Source organism: Phalacrocorax carbo, chromosome 17 (assembly GCF_963921805.1).
Source record: "Phalacrocorax carbo chromosome 17, bPhaCar2.1, whole genome shotgun sequence".
In the NCBI taxonomy this organism is placed as follows: domain Eukaryota; kingdom Metazoa; phylum Chordata; class Aves; order Suliformes; family Phalacrocoracidae; genus Phalacrocorax; species Phalacrocorax carbo.
The window spans coordinates 10,095,657-10,113,505 of NC_087529.1; the positions used below are offsets into that span (position 1 = coordinate 10,095,657).

Below are 17,849 nucleotides of genomic sequence, written 5' to 3' on the forward strand. Positions count from 1 at the left end.
TCACTTACCCACCTTTACTAAGCTATTTAAAATTTATTTTCTACATTTGTTTTGGAAATGAGAACCCCCCAGAACTAGCTAAATGTGAAAACTTCCCCCATTGCTCCCATCGATGTGTCATATCTCCTCCTAACAGAGATTTGTTAAAACTTGTCTTGGAATCGATTTGTCTGTCTTGTCGAACCATCTGAAGCACCTAAGGGGCAGAATCACTTTCCCTGTATTTCTGAAATAACAGAAGTAAGGGATCTGGATCCTGCAGAAAACAAACAAAAAGAACCCCCAAGCTTATTTAACTAGAAAGGAAAGACCCAGTTTCTCATGCATGAGGATGTCATTCCCAAACTCTTTGCATAATGTATCTACCCACCTCTGCTTTTACTGTAGTAGCCCATAATTCTTGAGCGTACGTGTACCCAAAAGAAGCCAATGTGCAAACTTCGGAAGTTATGTGTCTAAACTACTGGAACGTGAAGCTTTGCTGATGCTTCACGAGAGGTTTGAGTTATATGCTTTTCAAAAGCTGAAGGCACTGAGTTTCTTCTCTCTGTTTTCCTTGCAGGTGTGTTACTAGACATCCAGCAGCACTTTGGAGTCAAGGACAGTGGGGCTGGCTTATTACAGACAGGTAAGAGTGTTTGTTTTCTCACTGGCTTTTGTAACCTTTCTCTTCTCAGAAGGATGCTTTCAGGTTTCTTCAGTTATGGCCCTTGGGCACATTGGTTGTTGAAATACAGTCTTACTGGGAAGATGAGTGAACATGAGGTTTTTCTGGTTTTGATTTGCTGGTGGCCAGGAGATCGGGGCTCAGCATGACTTGAGTGCAGAGTGGGCTAAAAGCAAACAAAACCTAATGATATCACTTATGATAACTAAATTCAAATAGGAGACGGCTACTTCTCCTGGACCAGAAAACTCATGATAAACCAACAGCAGGATCCTGTTGTTCTCACTTCTCTTAACTCTCTAGGTCGGTAATAAGTGTGATGTATGATGCCCTTCGTACGCTCTAGAGAGAATCTGCTGACTGTACAGTAATTGGGAGCACAGTGTGGCACGAAAATGTAAAACTCATCAGGACAAGTACCTGAGGATGAAAACTACAGGAAAGGCTAGCAATCACTGCGTTCATGGTAGCTCATGGATTAGCAGTATCCATGAGATTTTGGTGCTGTTAGCTTCAGACATTTCTCTTCTTGCATTTAAGGAAGAAGGATTATTGCAATCGTGATGTCCTTTTAATGTAGCAGACCTTTCAACGTTGCAGACATCTGCAGACTGAGCTGTACAACCGCAGGACAAATGCAGCTTTTCTGGCCTCTGGTCCTGAGGTCGTTTAGAGGAGTGCCTTTGTCAATGGGCTGGATTTGATGACATTGAGTAGCAGTCTCATGTAGTTATGACAGCCCATCTGATCTTTATGGAGAGTTGAAAGGACTAGCCAGAGAGCAAATGAAATATTTTAAGGAGAGAAACAGTCTGGTTGGAAACTTCCTACAGAATTATTAGTTACAGTCATAGATTTGTGGTGCTGTGGTTGTCTTGTCACTGTCATCTGTCTGAAGGAACCACACTGGAACAATTATATCTCTGAAAAAATTGGAATTCAATTATGATTAGAAATAGTGTGCCAGAAAGACTTTTTTTTCCATGCTTTTTTTTTTTCTTATGCTGTCATAGTGGATATCAAATGCCTGTCCAGAGCCTTTCCATGAAACTGTAGCCAACAATAAAGTGTGTAAAATCATTCATTCTTTATGATCACACTAGAGGTCAGAATGTTCTGGAGCCCCATTGGCCTTTGATTTCAGACTATGGGAACCATTGCAGTGTTTCCTCCTTTTTATTTTCTGCAACCCATGGCACCACAGGGTCCTCATCTGTGGTTACAGGTTCTTGGTAATGCTACAACACAAACAATTGATAACAGTTTGTATTAGGGCTTTAAAAATGCTCTCCTTGTGGGATGGCAGAGTTCAGCTAAGCTGATGTGTGCAGCTCATGTCCAGAACAGAAGGCCTGAGCTTTACAAGTCTTACTGATTATAAGTAGCATCAATCAGTTATGCCCAAAGTGCACTGGTTGTCCGTCAGGCTCTTTTCTGCAGCAATTATTTATACGTATTTATTGTGCTCAGAGGAACAGGTCCTCAATGTATCATTAGACATGAAGTGCCTTCAAGAAAATACTCTGATGGAAAACGACACTTGCCAAAGCATATATTTAATCTTCATTCCCCTCAGTGGATGAAATGTTTCTGCAGATTATTTGCTGGCAGCGAGTAAGAGCTAAGCTCCAACAGGGCATTTAATTTGTTAATTGCAAGAAATGTTATTTATTTCTCTAGTAAACATACAGGGCATCTGAAAACAGCGTCACTGAGATATTGCAAGATTGCTGCTAACTTTTGCTTTAAGAAAAGCAACATTTTCTCTTGGTTATTTTGCTGCTCTGAAAACTGAGGGCTTGACTTTGCCCCTGCAATATAGATAATAGTGTATTAATCACAGTGGCATCACAGGAGAAGCGTGCTCACAAAATAAAACACCATTTCGCATAAGTAAGGGTAGGGGCACATAAGTGAGAACTTACTAAATGTATTACTTTGGCTTAACAAGTTTCTGTGTTGGCAGCTGGCCCATGGCCCATGTATCCTTAGCCCTGATGTAATAAAACATGCTGGCCTAAACCATCATAAGCAGTACTTTTAATCTTTTGTCTGGTCTCTAAGTCTGACCGCTCTAGATGTGTAAATTAGAGAAAATGGATGCAGAGTGTAAAATCGTTTGACCAAAGTTGCAGAGGAAGTCTGTAGTAGAGCTAGAACCAGAACTGATGTCTCCCAGACCTCTGCCTTAACCTTGAACAGTTCCTTTGCAAGCAGAGAGGCAGAAATATCATCTTATTCCCAAGAGATGGTCCTGCTAACTAATTGAGTGATGTGAGACGAAAGACTGCTCATCCTGAATATGTCCTCTGAATAAAGAGTGGATTAGTCCTCAGGTTGTTAATTCTGCATCCAAATGAGTCCTAAATTAATTTACAATGTTAATGAGGGGGAGTGAAATGTAGTATTTGCTGGCAGTTCATATCACTCATCAAACAGGCTTTAAAAAATAATAAAGAAAATCCTTTTAACCGAGAAACAAGGTTGCACACAGTTTTAGGAAGATGTGGTAATGAAAACTCAAACAGCAAGGGGAAAAGAAATCCACCAAAGGCAATGTATGACCCTGCATTCATACCATAACCTGTTCTTTGCAGGCACAGCCAATCTCATAGTTCTCCTACTCCAAACATTCAAAACCCAGTTCATAGACTCTCAGCTTCTGCTGCTCTCTGGAAAGCAAAAGTGACTGGTTTCTCAGGAATTGCAAAGACAGAATTTGAATCTTTCTTACCTTTTATATTAACCCCAAGACACAAGCTGCTCTTTGCCTAGGAGATATAATGAAAACTGGTTAGAGGGACACTGTAACTCCCTGTACTGAAAAATCACAGGGACACTCCAGCCTCATCCATAATGGAAAGGAGCAGAACCTGGTAGCCTCTGCAGCAAGGATCCTGTGACAGCAAAGGACGCGCTGACGGATGGATCGCAACTGCTGCTTGCCCAGCAGCATTGTAGAGTAACAGGCACATTACTATGTTGATTCCAGAGCCTCAGTTATCTCTAGATGATGCTATAATTCTGTGATAATCTTCCTCTTTAAAGCACTACTTATGCAGTTATATAAATATTAGCTTCACTTAGCTGTCCTACAGGTCTGCATGCGAGCTTTCTTGTGCTTTTCATTTCTTACTGGTTGCTTTTCCCAGCTGGAGAAAGTATAATCCTGGCTGATTTAAAAAGGTGATAGAGTATCTCCTCGCCTACTTGAGCTGTACAGGTGTAGTCAGTCACTTCATTTGTAAGCCAAACCATACAAAAAGTCTTTCCCATGTGTGGAATTAGGGAGGAGCAGCAACTTGGACTCACCAGAACTACAGGCCTCTAAAAACAGAAAGGCTGAGAGGATGGGCCACTGGATTTGTACAACTGCTTCAAAATAGTGTTATCCTTCCATATATACTTAGGCCACAGCAGTAGTGCCCTGGTGCTGTACTCTGGTTTTCACTACATTTTTTCCCCCTTCTTTCTTCAATTTTTATGCTTTACTGTTCTGTCTGCTTTCCTTGCCCTTGGATTTATTGTGCCTTTGTGTCTCTTGCCAGTGTCTATTTAACACGCCAGAACTCTAATAATAATAGCGCCTGGCTCTCAATACAGTTTGTCTTCTGTAGATCTCAGGATGTTTTATATAGGGAGGGATAATGAGGCTTGCCCTTTTCTACAGATGGGGAAACCAAGAAGGCCAGATGGGAGAAACGTCCTGCCCAAAGTCACACAGCGGGACTGAGGCAGAGCCAGAATGAGAACTGTGGTCCGGTTCCTGAACACACAGCATTCAGCTAGGTTAATGCTTAGACCCAGAGATTTGGTCCTTGTTAATGGGCACCTTAATCTTCTAGCCTAGGCAGCTCAAGCTCAGGGGAAGGCACAGAAAACAGTGGGGAATTCTGCAAGTGGAAACTGTGAGGCGTCAAAGGGAGGGTATGGCAAGGGTTCCATTGAAATGCGGAGGAGAAAAGTGTCTGTCTTCAGAAAGAGCATAGGGGTGTCATTAGAGGAAACCCTGGTAACAAAAAGTTTATACCATAAGGTCAGAAGCAAGGAAGTATAAGGAAGAGAGAGACCTGAGAGGGTTCATTAAAGGTGAATAATCATAGGTAACTGGGGCTCTGAAAGAACTTGCCTCTTCTCACGTGGAGAGAGATGGGCATTCTCCCAAATGCCTTCCAGCCCCTGGTTTCTCAGGAAACCTAGCAATGCCAGGTACTTTCTTAAGTCTTCTTGTGGGCTCATTTTTCCTGTAAGGGTCAATTCCAGCTAAAACCTCTTTAATTTGAAAACTGAAACCTTTACCTACCTGAGTTCCCCTACCTCTTGAGCCAACCTAGTGGAACCTTGCACGAGACTGCAACCTTGCAGGTATGTTAGCAGCTCTGGTGTGCTGTGATTGTACCAACCGAGCTATAAACGTGTCCAGTGAACAGGGCACTTGAAATAGTGGGACGCAATGATGGGATAAATCAGACTTGCTAAATTGAAAGTTTTTCTTTCGACTCCCTTTGACTCCCATCTTCTTGTCATTGGCTTATGATGACAGCCTCTACTGCTCTAACATTTTTTTATTTATTCCACACAAAGACGACCTCTTCTGGATGCTAACCTTGAATATGTGTATATTACATGAGTTGCAGGTGCTGTGTGTTTCTTTTCTGCCATCTGCTTCTACCTCAGTAGATACTGTCTTGCTCCTCATCTGGGCTATACATAACTGAATCAAATCTTCATCTTTCACTTCCTACTGTACCTGCTTAACTGTTCTTCGTCCTAGAATGGAACTCATATTCTGGACACTTTCCTGTTTTCTGTTTAAAATTCATGGGCTTTCCTTTTGAATGAATGCCTTCTTACACCAGGGCACCACCCAAGGCCGTGGTATCTCAGGTGTCCAGTCCAGAAGGCAGACAGAATGCTTCGTAGTTGCTCTTCTTGGTTTATGACTGCAGATGGTTTGACCACCATGTCCTGCCTGGAGCAGATCATGCTACTGTCGTCTTCCCTTTCCTTGACCGTGCTAAGCATTCTTAAATCCAGGTTACTTCTCTGGCAATCTGGGGCTCTGAATGCCAAGACAAGGTGGAGCTCCCTATCTGCCAGGAGATCTTCTAAGTCATATCAACAATGAGCAGAACCTTTTTCCCCATTTCCCCCTCCATACCTGATTGTGTACCTTTTTTCTGAACTTCTCTGGCCTTCTGCAGGATGCTGCTGATCTAGGGATTAAACAGTTTGCATAGAACAGCTCCAGTTTAAACATTAAAGATGAAATAGCAGGGCTCTGTATTCAGTGTGCCTCGATTAATATTGTGACAACGGTAGGTCTTTTACTTACCAAGGTGGAGCGAGTTGAGATAGCCCAGAGCCTGGTTATTTCCTGCATAAGTCCTTTACAAGTTCCTACTCCTTATTTCCTGTGTGCTAGAAAGGTATCTGATACGCGAAGAAGTCACGGCAATCTGAGGGTCTGATTCATGAAAGCAGTTAAACCTTTTTGGAAAACCGTCTGCAATCAATAACGGAAGTATTTTCTCGAATCAGTGAACAGGCTGTAGGAAAACACGTTTGTGCCCTAGCCCAGTCCCCTACACACCAAGGACCAAACTATAAAGATGCTGTTTACAGTGTGCACTCTCACTGGGCAGCCCTAGATTGCAAAGTAAATAATCTTTGGTGGGGGAGAAGGGGCAGGGAAGGGAGCGGAAGATGTCCTTGTCTCCTGCTGATAGGATGTAAATGCCTGAGCCAGTGTTGCACTCTGTGTTGTATGTGTCAGCAAGTGCAGGCTCCTAGAACAGGGGAGCTCTCCAGACTAGCTGTCTTACTAATATCTTAATTTTATGACACTGCGTGGCCACTAACACAACATAATAATTCATTTTCCCATCCTGTCTCCCTGCTTTGCAGAAGGAAGGTTTGTCTTAACTACTGGCCTTTCAGACAGGGCAGGTACTTGGGCTGGTTGTTGCAAGTGAAGCTTGCACTTGTGCTGCCTGTGGCATGTCTGTTCTGTAAGTAGATGTTGGCCTATTTTCCCTTAGGCTGTAGTTCAAGCACCTCTTGCCAAGGTTGTGTTCACTTCTGTAATTTATTATAATAATGGGGAAAGATTTCCCACAGATTTTAGAGAGGTAGTTATCATTCCACCCAAAGTCCTAACAGTTTTTAACACAGCCTCTCTATCTCCCCCAACACGTGTTCCTCAAACCTCAGAATGTCATTCAAGCTCTTTATCATGGAAGATGAGGGTTTTGTTGGTATCATGTAATTCATTTAATCAACAACTTCCTCTCAATAGCAGCTATACAATCTCACGTAGCAGGCAGCTGCGCTGTACTGTGTGTTACTTCAGAAGGGCTAGTCTTGCCGCCTTTGCTTTTTTCATTAACACCATATGTGGAGTTTTGAAGGAAGGAGATGAACATTTGAGTTACATCAACAGTAATTTTAATGCTGCTATTAGACATGTAATGGCTACCAGTTGCTGGAAGAGAGGTGTGTACTTAGGTTCAATACCTCACGAGTAGCGTACATTTTTCCCTCCCCTTCTGCAGTGACACTAAAAGTTATTGGTAGTAAGTGGAAAACCTGCCTAGCTTTAATTCTTTCTTTTCACTGAGCCTGTAAGTTTAATTTTCAAGTGTGGTGACTGGAGGAGTGTTCATATATGGTCTAAGTCAAAAGGAGCACTGTATTTCTTCTCTGTACCCTGATCTAGATCTGTGCATACAGTTGCTACTGATACTTACTGGGCCCAATTTACAGGTAAGCTTTAGCCCAGACGGCAAGATTTTTTTGCCTTGACTTTAAGGGAAGTTGGATCAGGGTTGTCTTCTAACTGGGAGTGAGAAAATAGAACTAACTTTTATAGTACATTTTGTGTATTTAATACGCTTCATCCCAGGGGAGCCATAAGTGTTCTCTCTTAAAAGATTTATTTTAATACTGTTTTGGTTTTGACTTGCCTCCCACACCTGAAGAACTCTTATTTTCTTAGAGCACAAACCTACAGTTCTGCAGGGCAACATACTGTGTTGTGAAACATGTAAGCAGCTGTATTCGTACAGGGATCTGAGATCAGATAATAAAGAGGTCAGGCTTGGTCTGTGCCCACTGCGAGATTTCCAAGTTAGTAGTGTATAGGTGGAAGCATTGCAGTTGGAGGAGGTGTTTGGTCTGAGAGAGAGAGAGAGAGATCATTTGGATAAACCAAATAGTCTTGACAGAGTGTGAAGGAGCTCTGGAGCACTGGAGGTACTGTCTTGCAACGAAGCAGAGAGCGCTGATGTTGGTTGTTGTATTACAGCAGGCACTTCGTAGACTCTGGAAGTACCAGTTTTTGTAGTAGTGGGAATGCTGGGGACCTAGACCAGTCCATGCAATCATTTTGCTTCTCTAATGCCCTGTCTTGAGTTCCAGGTGGCTTTTCCTCCAAACCAGTGCTTCTCAACACTTTTGGGCTGAGTACCAGATCACCCTGCATCCTTACAATTGAATTTTTATAGCGATTTATCATCATCATCATCACTATGAAAGTAATGTTGCTGGCTGCAAAGAACTTGCTGTTACCTTGTGGAATGTGATTTTGGGAACCGTAGCCTTTATCTGTCACAAGCTGCTGAAACAGGTGGTGTTTTCCAGGCAGAAACTATGTTTCGGTACAGGCTGCAGTGATTCCCATGTATAGCCCCAAACACACTTGAGGAGGAGTGACTCATTTGTGGGCACGTATACCTTGCTTTCAAAATGAATTCCAGGGCATCAGTTACGTAAAAAGTGAGCATTCCTCGTGGTATTTGGTAGCGTTACCAGCCTGCAGAACTAGATTCCAACTAGCACAAGTAAGTCTGAGTTACATGAATGGTGTATTATTGCACCAATTCAGAGGAAATCTCCCAATGCACTCTCCTGACCCCCAATATGTGCACATATTCCAGGATTTTTCCTATATGCTGATGTAAGGTTATAGAGCAAAGACCAACTTTCTGCTTATCTTATCCAGGGAACCTGTTTCTGAAGGGAAAATATCACTGACCATAGTCCATTACTTACCCCAATTCCAAGTTAGTTCTCACAAAAAATGTCAATGTACATAAACATTTTTTGCTAAAACTCCCTTGAGCTGTTTTCACGTTTTAGTCAAATGACTGAGGATGGCTTAGGGTTTTAAATCTCAGATGAAAAACGAGCAAACAAACAACATCAGATGGGATGAATAGTAGGAAGAGGGGTTCATACACATTCTTGTGTTCTTTGCGGCTGCAGGCAGGGAAGTGCTTCGGTTTTCAGTGGAAAGGATGTTTCCAGGGGAAGTTCAATTCTGACCTCTTTTACTCCCCCACTCAGTTATACATCAGATTATGTCTAATTAAACATTTTGACAGCTTTAACCATTTCCTCCTTCCAACCTTTTAATCCACTAATGTTTACAGAGGCAAGATTTATTTTACATATTCTCCTACTGCATTATTCTCCCTCCTCTTTGTAGATGAGCTGAACTGGATATGTGGATATGCATGTTAGAGCTCTGACTTACTCTCTTGTGGGGCAGTAGTGTTGAACTGAGAACATTAATAGTAATACACCTTCCCTGCAAAGAGTGGCCTTAAAGAAATAAGGAGTTAAAGTTATTATAACTTGCTTATTTGGAGCTACACTAATTTTAAATGGATGTTTGCAATAAATTACTATTGGTGTAGACTTGGAAGTGGATTAGAGAGGCAGCACAGGTAGAACAGTTTGAGCTTTGATTTCTTTTTACGCTTCTGCTGATGGCACTGGCCAAGGCGCTCTCTTCTCTGGGTCTTTCCCCTGTTCCCTTTCTTCTCTCTAGATCATCAGTTTGTAGAGGCGAGGCCATCACCTACCCTGTAAGCGTGTGATGAAGAACTTGTTAAAACTGACCTTGTTAAGAGTTTTGGCTGAGTGAAACCTTCAGGATAGGATTGTCTGGTCTTTTCTGGGGTGTTGGGTTTGTTTTGTTTTATTTTGTTTGCCTCGAAGGATGTTCCAAATTCTCTGTTTTTATTTTCACTTTCATCACAGTTACTGGTTTTATTCTTGCCTCTGCCCACCCTGGGATTTGAGTGGTCCTGGTCACCGCAGCGATCGATGGTGTTAGCTATCATAGTCAGCATCCTGTGGTTTTGTCCAATCTACCTGGCAATATAAGTAACAATAAAAGTGCCTGAGTGTCCTTGGCCACACCTTTTGAGCACTAGAAATCATTGACAGTCTGACAAAGAGAGGTACTATTTCATGAGAGCCTCTGTGATTAGAATGAGTCATGTAAGAAAGATGAGTGAGTTAAAGAATAACTTTGCCACAAGAAGAAAGTAAAGGAGTTTTTTGTTTACTCTGGAATGTGCAGGGTGCTTTAGAGATCCATGTAGCATTGAACTGAGTTGCATTCAATTTAAGCATGTGGGCTGTTTTTAAAAGCAGCCTTCCATTTTACAGGTGTAGTTTTGGATATATAAATCCTTAACTTACTAATCGTGCCTGCAAATCAAAGCAGTTAAGTGGCACAAATTGCACCAGCAAAAATGCTTCCAGGGTAAATTGCAAGCTGAAAATTAGTGATTGAGTTGAAGATCCTTTAGAAACCTGATACTAAAAAAAGATATTAGTTCAGAAGGCTGATGTAAAGAGTTATTATGGTGAGAACCATGCTAGTGTTTGACTAGTTAAATCCACCTCCTTTGTCAATCTTCCTGAAGGTAAAATTACAGGACAGGAACATCAAAATGTCTCACAATTTTTTTCTGTTTTGGTTCCCCCTCTCCCCCTGTTTTGTATTTAAATTGACGTATTCCTCTGTCAAGATGCTGCCCATATGTCCATCAAGCAGGGGTTCACAGGAACACTGCTGGAATATATAAATCTGAGGTACTATTGTGTTGCTGTAACTCACGATGCTGAAACTGTCATCAGCTATGTGGTTGCTTTTGCTTAGTCATGTGGGTGTAGAAAGAGGTTCTATCTCTAAGGCTTATTTTTTTGCATTTCTTATAAAATGCAATGAAATCTTCTTATAAAGAAATCTACTCCTTCAAGATGTTTAGCTTCCCTGGGTATCTGTGACGACCTATCAAAACACCAGCCTTGTGAGTTGGCTATTATGCTGAAGGTATTTGGGGCTTGTTGGCTACAGAGTGACTGTCGGGGGAGAGATGTTTTAGATGTGGGTAGAATAAGAAGTGGAATCTGGTAGACTCGTGTTCTGCTGTGGCTCTTGTGCTGTCTGGTGTCCTGGGCACAGAGGTCATTAGTGTGTTGTCCACAAGGAACATTCAGGTTTGGGTATGTGAAGTGAAACGGAGTTCGGCGTGCTTTGGAAACACAACCTTCCAGCTCCTCACGAGATCAGTGCGGCTAAATCCGCAAATGTGTGTGTAACGTGCTGATGGGTGAGGTCTTCATGCTCCACTGCAGTGCGGGTCTGCACAGTACCCTGCCTCCATCAGCTGGCATCGCAGCCAAGAGGTGCAGGTGGTTTCATTCCTGTTTAACCCGTCCAGAGCCTTCAGTTCCTTTCAGCTTTTTGGCTAACACAGCGTGCTGCCTGCTACCTGCTTTGAAACCCATGGATTTAATAATACGGCAAACTATTAACAAGTATGATACAAAATGTGTCATATTTTGGGGCGGAGAGTGGCAAGACAAAGAGAAAATATTAAAAGAAAATATTTCTGGAAAAAAATGCAGAGAGAGAGAACCAGATTTTCCTGAAAAGCAAGTTGTCCAAAGTTACGCTTGTTCTCACTGAGGATGTTTTATGGCTGCAAAGGTAATAATACAGAATATTATACAATGGATGTTGAATTTGCACTAAAAGCTCCCCAGTGCTTTTAGTCCTACCAGCTGCTAACGCTATACCTTCCAATGACTTGGACAATATAGTATATGACACACTGAGCTGAGAAAATGTTTGCATTGTGTATAAAAGACATGTTAGTTTTTCTTGTTTGTACTTATTGAGCTTGTTCTTTATGGATTCATAGTCCAGACACTAGACTCCTTTGTCTAATCACCAGGCAAATAAACTGCTGGCAATGCCATGACAAGTTTTCCCCCAGGGTTCAGTTTTTGGCTCTATAGGACTGCTAATAATGAAGCTCAGCTGGCATCCTGGGACATTTGTGATGGTGTGGTCTCTAGGGAAGGGAACGGAATAGGCGCTGAACACAAACTGACTTCAGATGGGCCACTGGTCAGTCATCAGGCTCAGCTCTACATAGTTAGGCCTGAATGAAATGGGATTTTTTAGCACGTTAACAATCCCTGGATTCACCCAAATATTGTCTTTCCTTTTTTCCATTAATGTAATTGATGATGCATGAAGGCATTGCATTTGCAAACCTTGCGCACTGCAGTAGTCATTTCAGTGTGGTGTTTTCCAGTAGTACTCCTTCTGCCAGAAAGATACTAGTCAGAACAAATTTAAAACGAGGGATTATTTAAAACAGGGTCTGGTCATGCACCATGGCGATTGAAACTACTGTTAACCCCAGGATCTTTTACAGAGGTCACGTTTTCTTATCCACAGATGCAAGTTTAGCTGCAAATCTCACTCTGGAGCTGCAGTTCAACTTGATATTAAAGTGTTTTTGCAAGTCACAGATGACACTTTGGAAGTTCATGTGGATGATAATCTTAGAAATAACAACTGTAAGACAGACAGAGACCCGATTCATTCTCCAGTGTAGTTATGATCCTTTTTCAAACCATGGCAAATTAAACATTGGGATACATCAATATTACAACAATTCCCTTAAATGAATTTATGCCTTTTTGACGACCACCCAGCTGCTCTGAAACACTTGCTCTTTGTATAAATTGCCATCTATAACAGCAAGAGGCAAGAGCATTTCTAAATACTGCCAGCAAAATTGAATCAGCGAATAATTTCTGTCGCAAAGGACCAGCCACTTAAACTTGTGCAAGTGGCTTCCCTACATATTCCGTGATGCCCCTCCATTGTAGGACGAAGACTGCTTGTCATCGTAGGTGTTTATTTGTGGCCTGCTGTTTGTTCAGCTCTCTTGTCCTACTAGTCAATACGTAATTGCAAATTGCAGTCAATAGCAATGTTTCTTTGTGTTTACTTTGTGGTACAAAAACCTATTGAAATGTTGCTGCCATTTGAAAAAGTAGATGGATAAGCCTGTGGCTCTGTACCCTGGCAGAGAGTTGTTTCAGTGCTGATGGGCATCGTGGGGAATTGGATAAGGAAGTATTTATGACCCCTACCGTGTGCTCAGACCGCTGCTTCTTGAGTGCTGACGAGAACCCCTCTGAAGCGTGCTGGGCACTCAAAGCTGTGGGAGGTGAGGGTGTTCTGGATGTCCTAAGATCATGTTCCTCGTGCCTCTGGCTCGCTCATAGGTCTTGTTAGGATGGCGGGGGCTGGTGGTTGTCTGGAAAGCCTGTCTCTTGTAGTTTAGTCCCCAAGAGAAGCAGAGGTGGAGTTACCTGATGTACTGTAACAGTAAGAGAAAGCAGCATGGTAACTGCTGAGGGGCTAGGGCCACGCTTTCAGCCAAAGGTAGATCTTGCCGTCTGGTAGATCCGGACGCCTCTGTGACCCGCACTGTACTGTTAATTGGCCTAGGTTAGTGGTTCAGCGTTTTATTTCCTGGCCTTTGCAGCTACTGGTGAATTGTTTTTGTCTAAACACGCAGCGTCTGTGACTGTGCAAGTGTGATGACTGGGGTAATAAATAAGAATTAGTTCAGGGTACAGGGTAAGTGAGAGCACAAATGGTTCCTTCCGTGCTTTTTAGAGAATTCATGACCCATAATGAAACTAGACATTTACACACACGACACTTTTGGCCGACGTGTCTAGTCCAGACCAGCCAGCCCCAGCCCTGCATGTGCTCACATTTTGTCTTCACATGCGTGCCCTTCGCTTCCTTCTTAGGGGAGTAGCTTTAAAGACAGTATTTAAAGACAATCTTTAATTTGCTCATTCTTGAAAATAAGTGGGGGTTGAGGGGGGGCTAATGTCAAAGCACCTAAAGTAATTAATGTCTTGAAAAGGTAGGGGGTGTGTTTTTCTTATATTTTCCTCATGCTGCAGAAACAATCGGTACAGGTCAGTTTGCAGGAAAGCACTCCAAAACCTGATCCACGAGCAGTTAGCTTGTGGAAACGAACGCCATAAGGAGCGTTGTCAGGGACAGAGCTTAAAAGACCTGATCTTTATGTGGATAACACATTGTAATTCTTGGGAGGGCTTAAGCCAGGCGCTGAGTAATTCAGCTGCCTGCGTAAGAATTTTGTGTACTTTCCTCGGAAGGATCTGATTGCTGTCACTGTCACAGACAGGATGCAAGGCTACATGCTTTTCTGATCAGTTGCCATTGTTCTTGTGTTCTTCTGAAGTGGTCTCCTGAGGTTACATGAAAGATCTTTTTTTGGGGGACTTGCTATTATTTACACGCTGACAACACCGTAGGCAGAAAGATGGACACTGCTGTTAAGGAGAAACTGTGAGATTCCATTGACAGATGCTTTTCTCTCCTTCTGTGTTGCTGCTTTGAATTGAAACCCAGTCAGCACTATAGAAATTTCCTCTGTAAAATTAGTGTGGTTTTGGTCCAGTCCCTGATGGGCGGTAGCTTATACAGCAAGAGCTGTCATGCAACACTACGGTGTTTTGCAGGCAACTCAGAAGAAAGCAGGCAACGGAGCAGGCCAAAATACTGAAATTCCCTCTGTGACCAGCAAGCAGCTTTTTTAGAAGTAAGGTTTTGCTGGACAGTGTTAAGAAATTTATGTGCTTCCTTCACAAATAAATATGAAGCTGTCTATTTCAAGCACTAAGATCCCTGGGAGGGGAGAAAGTTGGAGGAAGAGCTTTGAGGAAAATAAGACAATCCCAGGCTGTTGGATTAGCATCAGACAAAAGCAGTTACCCACAGTTGCCTTTGCAGCCATATTTTCTGTGGATTTTAGCATATTCCCATTCCACGGTGATTTCTATTCCTAAAACAGTTTATTAGCAAAAGGCTGCAGATGGCAGGATTTTAAGAGCAATACCCCTTGCTGGTGCTGCCTGCATCTTAGAGCAAGTGAATAAAAATCAGGTGTTTCACATGTCCTCTTGAAATTCTTGTCACAAGAGGTAAAATATTTTCATCCCTTAAAACTCGAGTTTAATCTGACAAAGGTTTACCTTCCTCCAGATAACGAGAGGCAGGCAGCGTAAGCCCGAGGAGAAGTTAGTCTGTTTAGAAATTTAGAAAGATCTGACCTGACCTCTGTGAAGGAAGTTAGCTACAATACACAGAGATGAATCAGTGGTTTTCCCTTCAGATTGATGTTTTTGTTAGTTATTGAGGTTTTATTGATTTTTAAAAGCTGCCGTTTTCCTGGTCTGCTAAAAGCACTCCTGAAGATGTATGGCTTGGGTTGGAAAGGTAACAATTTTGCAGAGGAATGGTGTGCAAGGCGTTTGCTTACGAAACCCTGACACGCTTTTATTTGTGTATGTACAAACGCACATAGTGAATACGATTCCTTGTCCTTCTCCATCCAGACGTTGGTGCTCTGCTCCTGCGCTTGGGCGATTACACTGAAGCAGGATCTGGAGTGCATTGGAGGTCTCTCGTTAACCCCAAAGCATTTCATGTCCGTTTGCCCTCTGTTTACATGCTTTCCCGAGCAATTTCTGGAACGTGTAACCTGCACATATGTCTTCAGTTTTACCTCTCAGTAGGACAACGTTGGCGGATGTCAATGATAAACATTAAAAACTTGAGAGCAAAATCTCATTTCATACTTCTGGCCTGGCCAGAGTAGAAAATGTTTGTAATGAGGCTGTCGGTGCTGTGGTAGTTGATAGCCAACTGGATAATTAAAATGAAAGAATGGCCGTTTTCCCTTCAAAAGAGGGAGCATGTGTTTTGCCAGGCCCACTATAGATGGTACAACAGCCCCCTAAAGAACTGAAATAATAATTAAAAAGAAATCAATCAGTCCCACTGGCTGCCTGGGGAGAATGCCAGCAAAGAACTGTGTCCCGCATCCCCCTCCCCGTTCCCAAAGCAGACCCATGTGGATTGGCAAGGCTTTGATGTGGCGTTTCCTTGCCACTCTCAGCATCCCCTCAGTTCCCACCGGCACAGCCCTCAGAACTGGGGAGCTACAAACCCCCCCCCGAGCTTGCAGCCCTGGTGGAAGGCGATCGCTGAGAGTCTGTTTCTGGCCAAGACTACTAGCAAAGCCAGCATCTGTGCACCAGCCTTCCCCGAATCCCCCAGCCTGCAATGGAGCTGTAACTGAGTTAGCTGCCCCGTACCCTAGCTGTTTGTACGGCATATTTATGAGGTATATGTTTGGTCACTGCAGGGTTTCTCCAGCTTTGCAAATGCAACGAGCAGCTATTAGAAACTCATGTGTAGAGGTTAGCAAGGCATTCCTACTGCAGATTAGTCATTTGTTTGTGAATTTCCTTTTAAAAACAAACCTGAACAAACTTGAAGTCCGACAAAAGCTCTGGGATAAAAATATGTCAGACGAACATTTCTTTTAGCAAGCTTCCGTGAGTACTGTGGCATGAGAAGCTCTTGAGTCCACTCTAAAGAGCAGTGGAAGCACTTCCTATTGCATTGTTTTTCTTAGGAAGCTGCTGCTGTTGGTAAATTACATGTAGCAAAGAATTTATTAGTAATACACTGTACTTCCAAAGTGTCTCCTCTCTCTCCTGTTCTCTGTTGCTGCAGGAAGTAGGTTTTGAGATTGATTTCTCTTTGAGACAGAATAACTCCTATTGCACAGTAGTTAATTATTTGAAATTAAAATGTTAGTTGAGGTGGGATGCAGGATTAGTGGTGCAGTTGTAGAGAAGGATGGTAAACCTCACTTTAGGATGAAAACAGTCTTCCTCCTCTGTCTCAAATTGGAAATAAGGAACATTATTTCTCTTTATACCAGATACAAATGATGTATCATTCTATTAAGAGAATAACAGATTTAACGTATTTTATTGCTAGTTAAATCTAATTCATGGTACTCAATGCAGATTTTAAGGATCAAGGGATTTAGATTATTCTGCATTATCAGCTTTAGGCTGTCATTTCTTGGTGGGTTTAAGTGCACGCTGTGGTTGAAAAGGTTTTATGGGCAAAGGTGCACATAACTGTTCCTACCCTAAGGAAACCGGCTTGCTCTGGCCACAGGTTTATACTGTCTGCTTGGCACTTGCACTGCTGTGCCACGGATCAGGGAACCTGCCAGAAGAGATACAAGGTTAGTTTTCAGTCCTCAGCAGTCCCCTGATTTTGCTCTCCAGACGGCCACACACGCTCTGGTATTGGCACAAAGGAAGGTCTGACCAGTTCTTTCCAAAGGTCTCACCTGTGAATGTGGTTGTAGCGCGTGCTTGGTGTCATAATGGCAATGGAAAAAGAAAGGTCTCAAGTAGAATCATAGAATCATTAATGTTAGAAAAGACCTCTACGATCATCAAGTCCAACTGTCAACCCAACACTACCAGGCCTCCTAAGCCATGTCCTGAAGTGCCACGTCTACATGTTTTTTGAACATGAAGTACAGTAAGGGAAGAGAATAAAGTAAAGATCCTTTGATTTTGTGGTCATTTGAATGCTTTTCTCAAGACACCTTTCTGTAGCCCTGAGCCCTGGGTGTAGGTGCTTCATCCTACTGGCAAATGAGAGCAGCCCTCTTCCCTCCTGGAGCTTTATCTGCGAGTGAAGCTCTCGGATGGTGTGTGTGCAGAATGTCCTGGAAAACTGCAGAGAAAGGGAAAGACAAAACTGCTATTCTTCCAAATGCAGACTTTCATAAGTGCTAGGAGTGGTTATGGGCTGTTTCTCTAACAGCAGATTGTTTTAGGTGTATTTTTAGTTGTGTTGAGTCAAAACCAATGTTGTAGCAGTGTCACTCATGCTGTTGCAGTGCTGCAAAGTTATTGACCAATCTCTGTACCTCTGGGATCTCATGTCTAATTCAGGATTGACCAAAATTAATACAAATCCATCCTAATTGGTGAGCTAGGTTAATGAATTTTCCCTGCAACTGATTGGACAATGGCAAACCACCCGCTGTCACGCATTATATGAGCACCAAGGCTGCAGCCAGGAAGGGCTGATGTCCTCTTCTGCTCCACTGTGTTAACCTGCAGAGTTCTCAGTCAGAGCCAGTCAAGTCAAACA

The 17,849-nt window shown here is 42.6% G+C and overlaps 1 protein-coding gene across 3 annotated transcripts in view; it reads left to right on the forward strand.

The window, feature by feature from the left end:
• The window catches only part of SPNS2 (SPNS lysolipid transporter 2, sphingosine-1-phosphate), a 140,128-nt gene that overhangs the window by 36,342 nt on the left and 85,937 nt on the right, over positions 1–17,849 (forward strand). For all 3 annotated transcript variants that reach the window (XR_010375502.1, XR_010375503.1, XM_064467716.1), the window contains exon 2: positions 563–628. Coding sequence is in view for 1 of the 3 variants with exons in the window: in XM_064467716.1 (XP_064323786.1) it covers positions 563–628 (66 nt within the window). In the remaining 2 variants the exon portion in view is untranslated. The remainder of the gene's footprint in view (positions 1–562; positions 629–17,849) is intronic.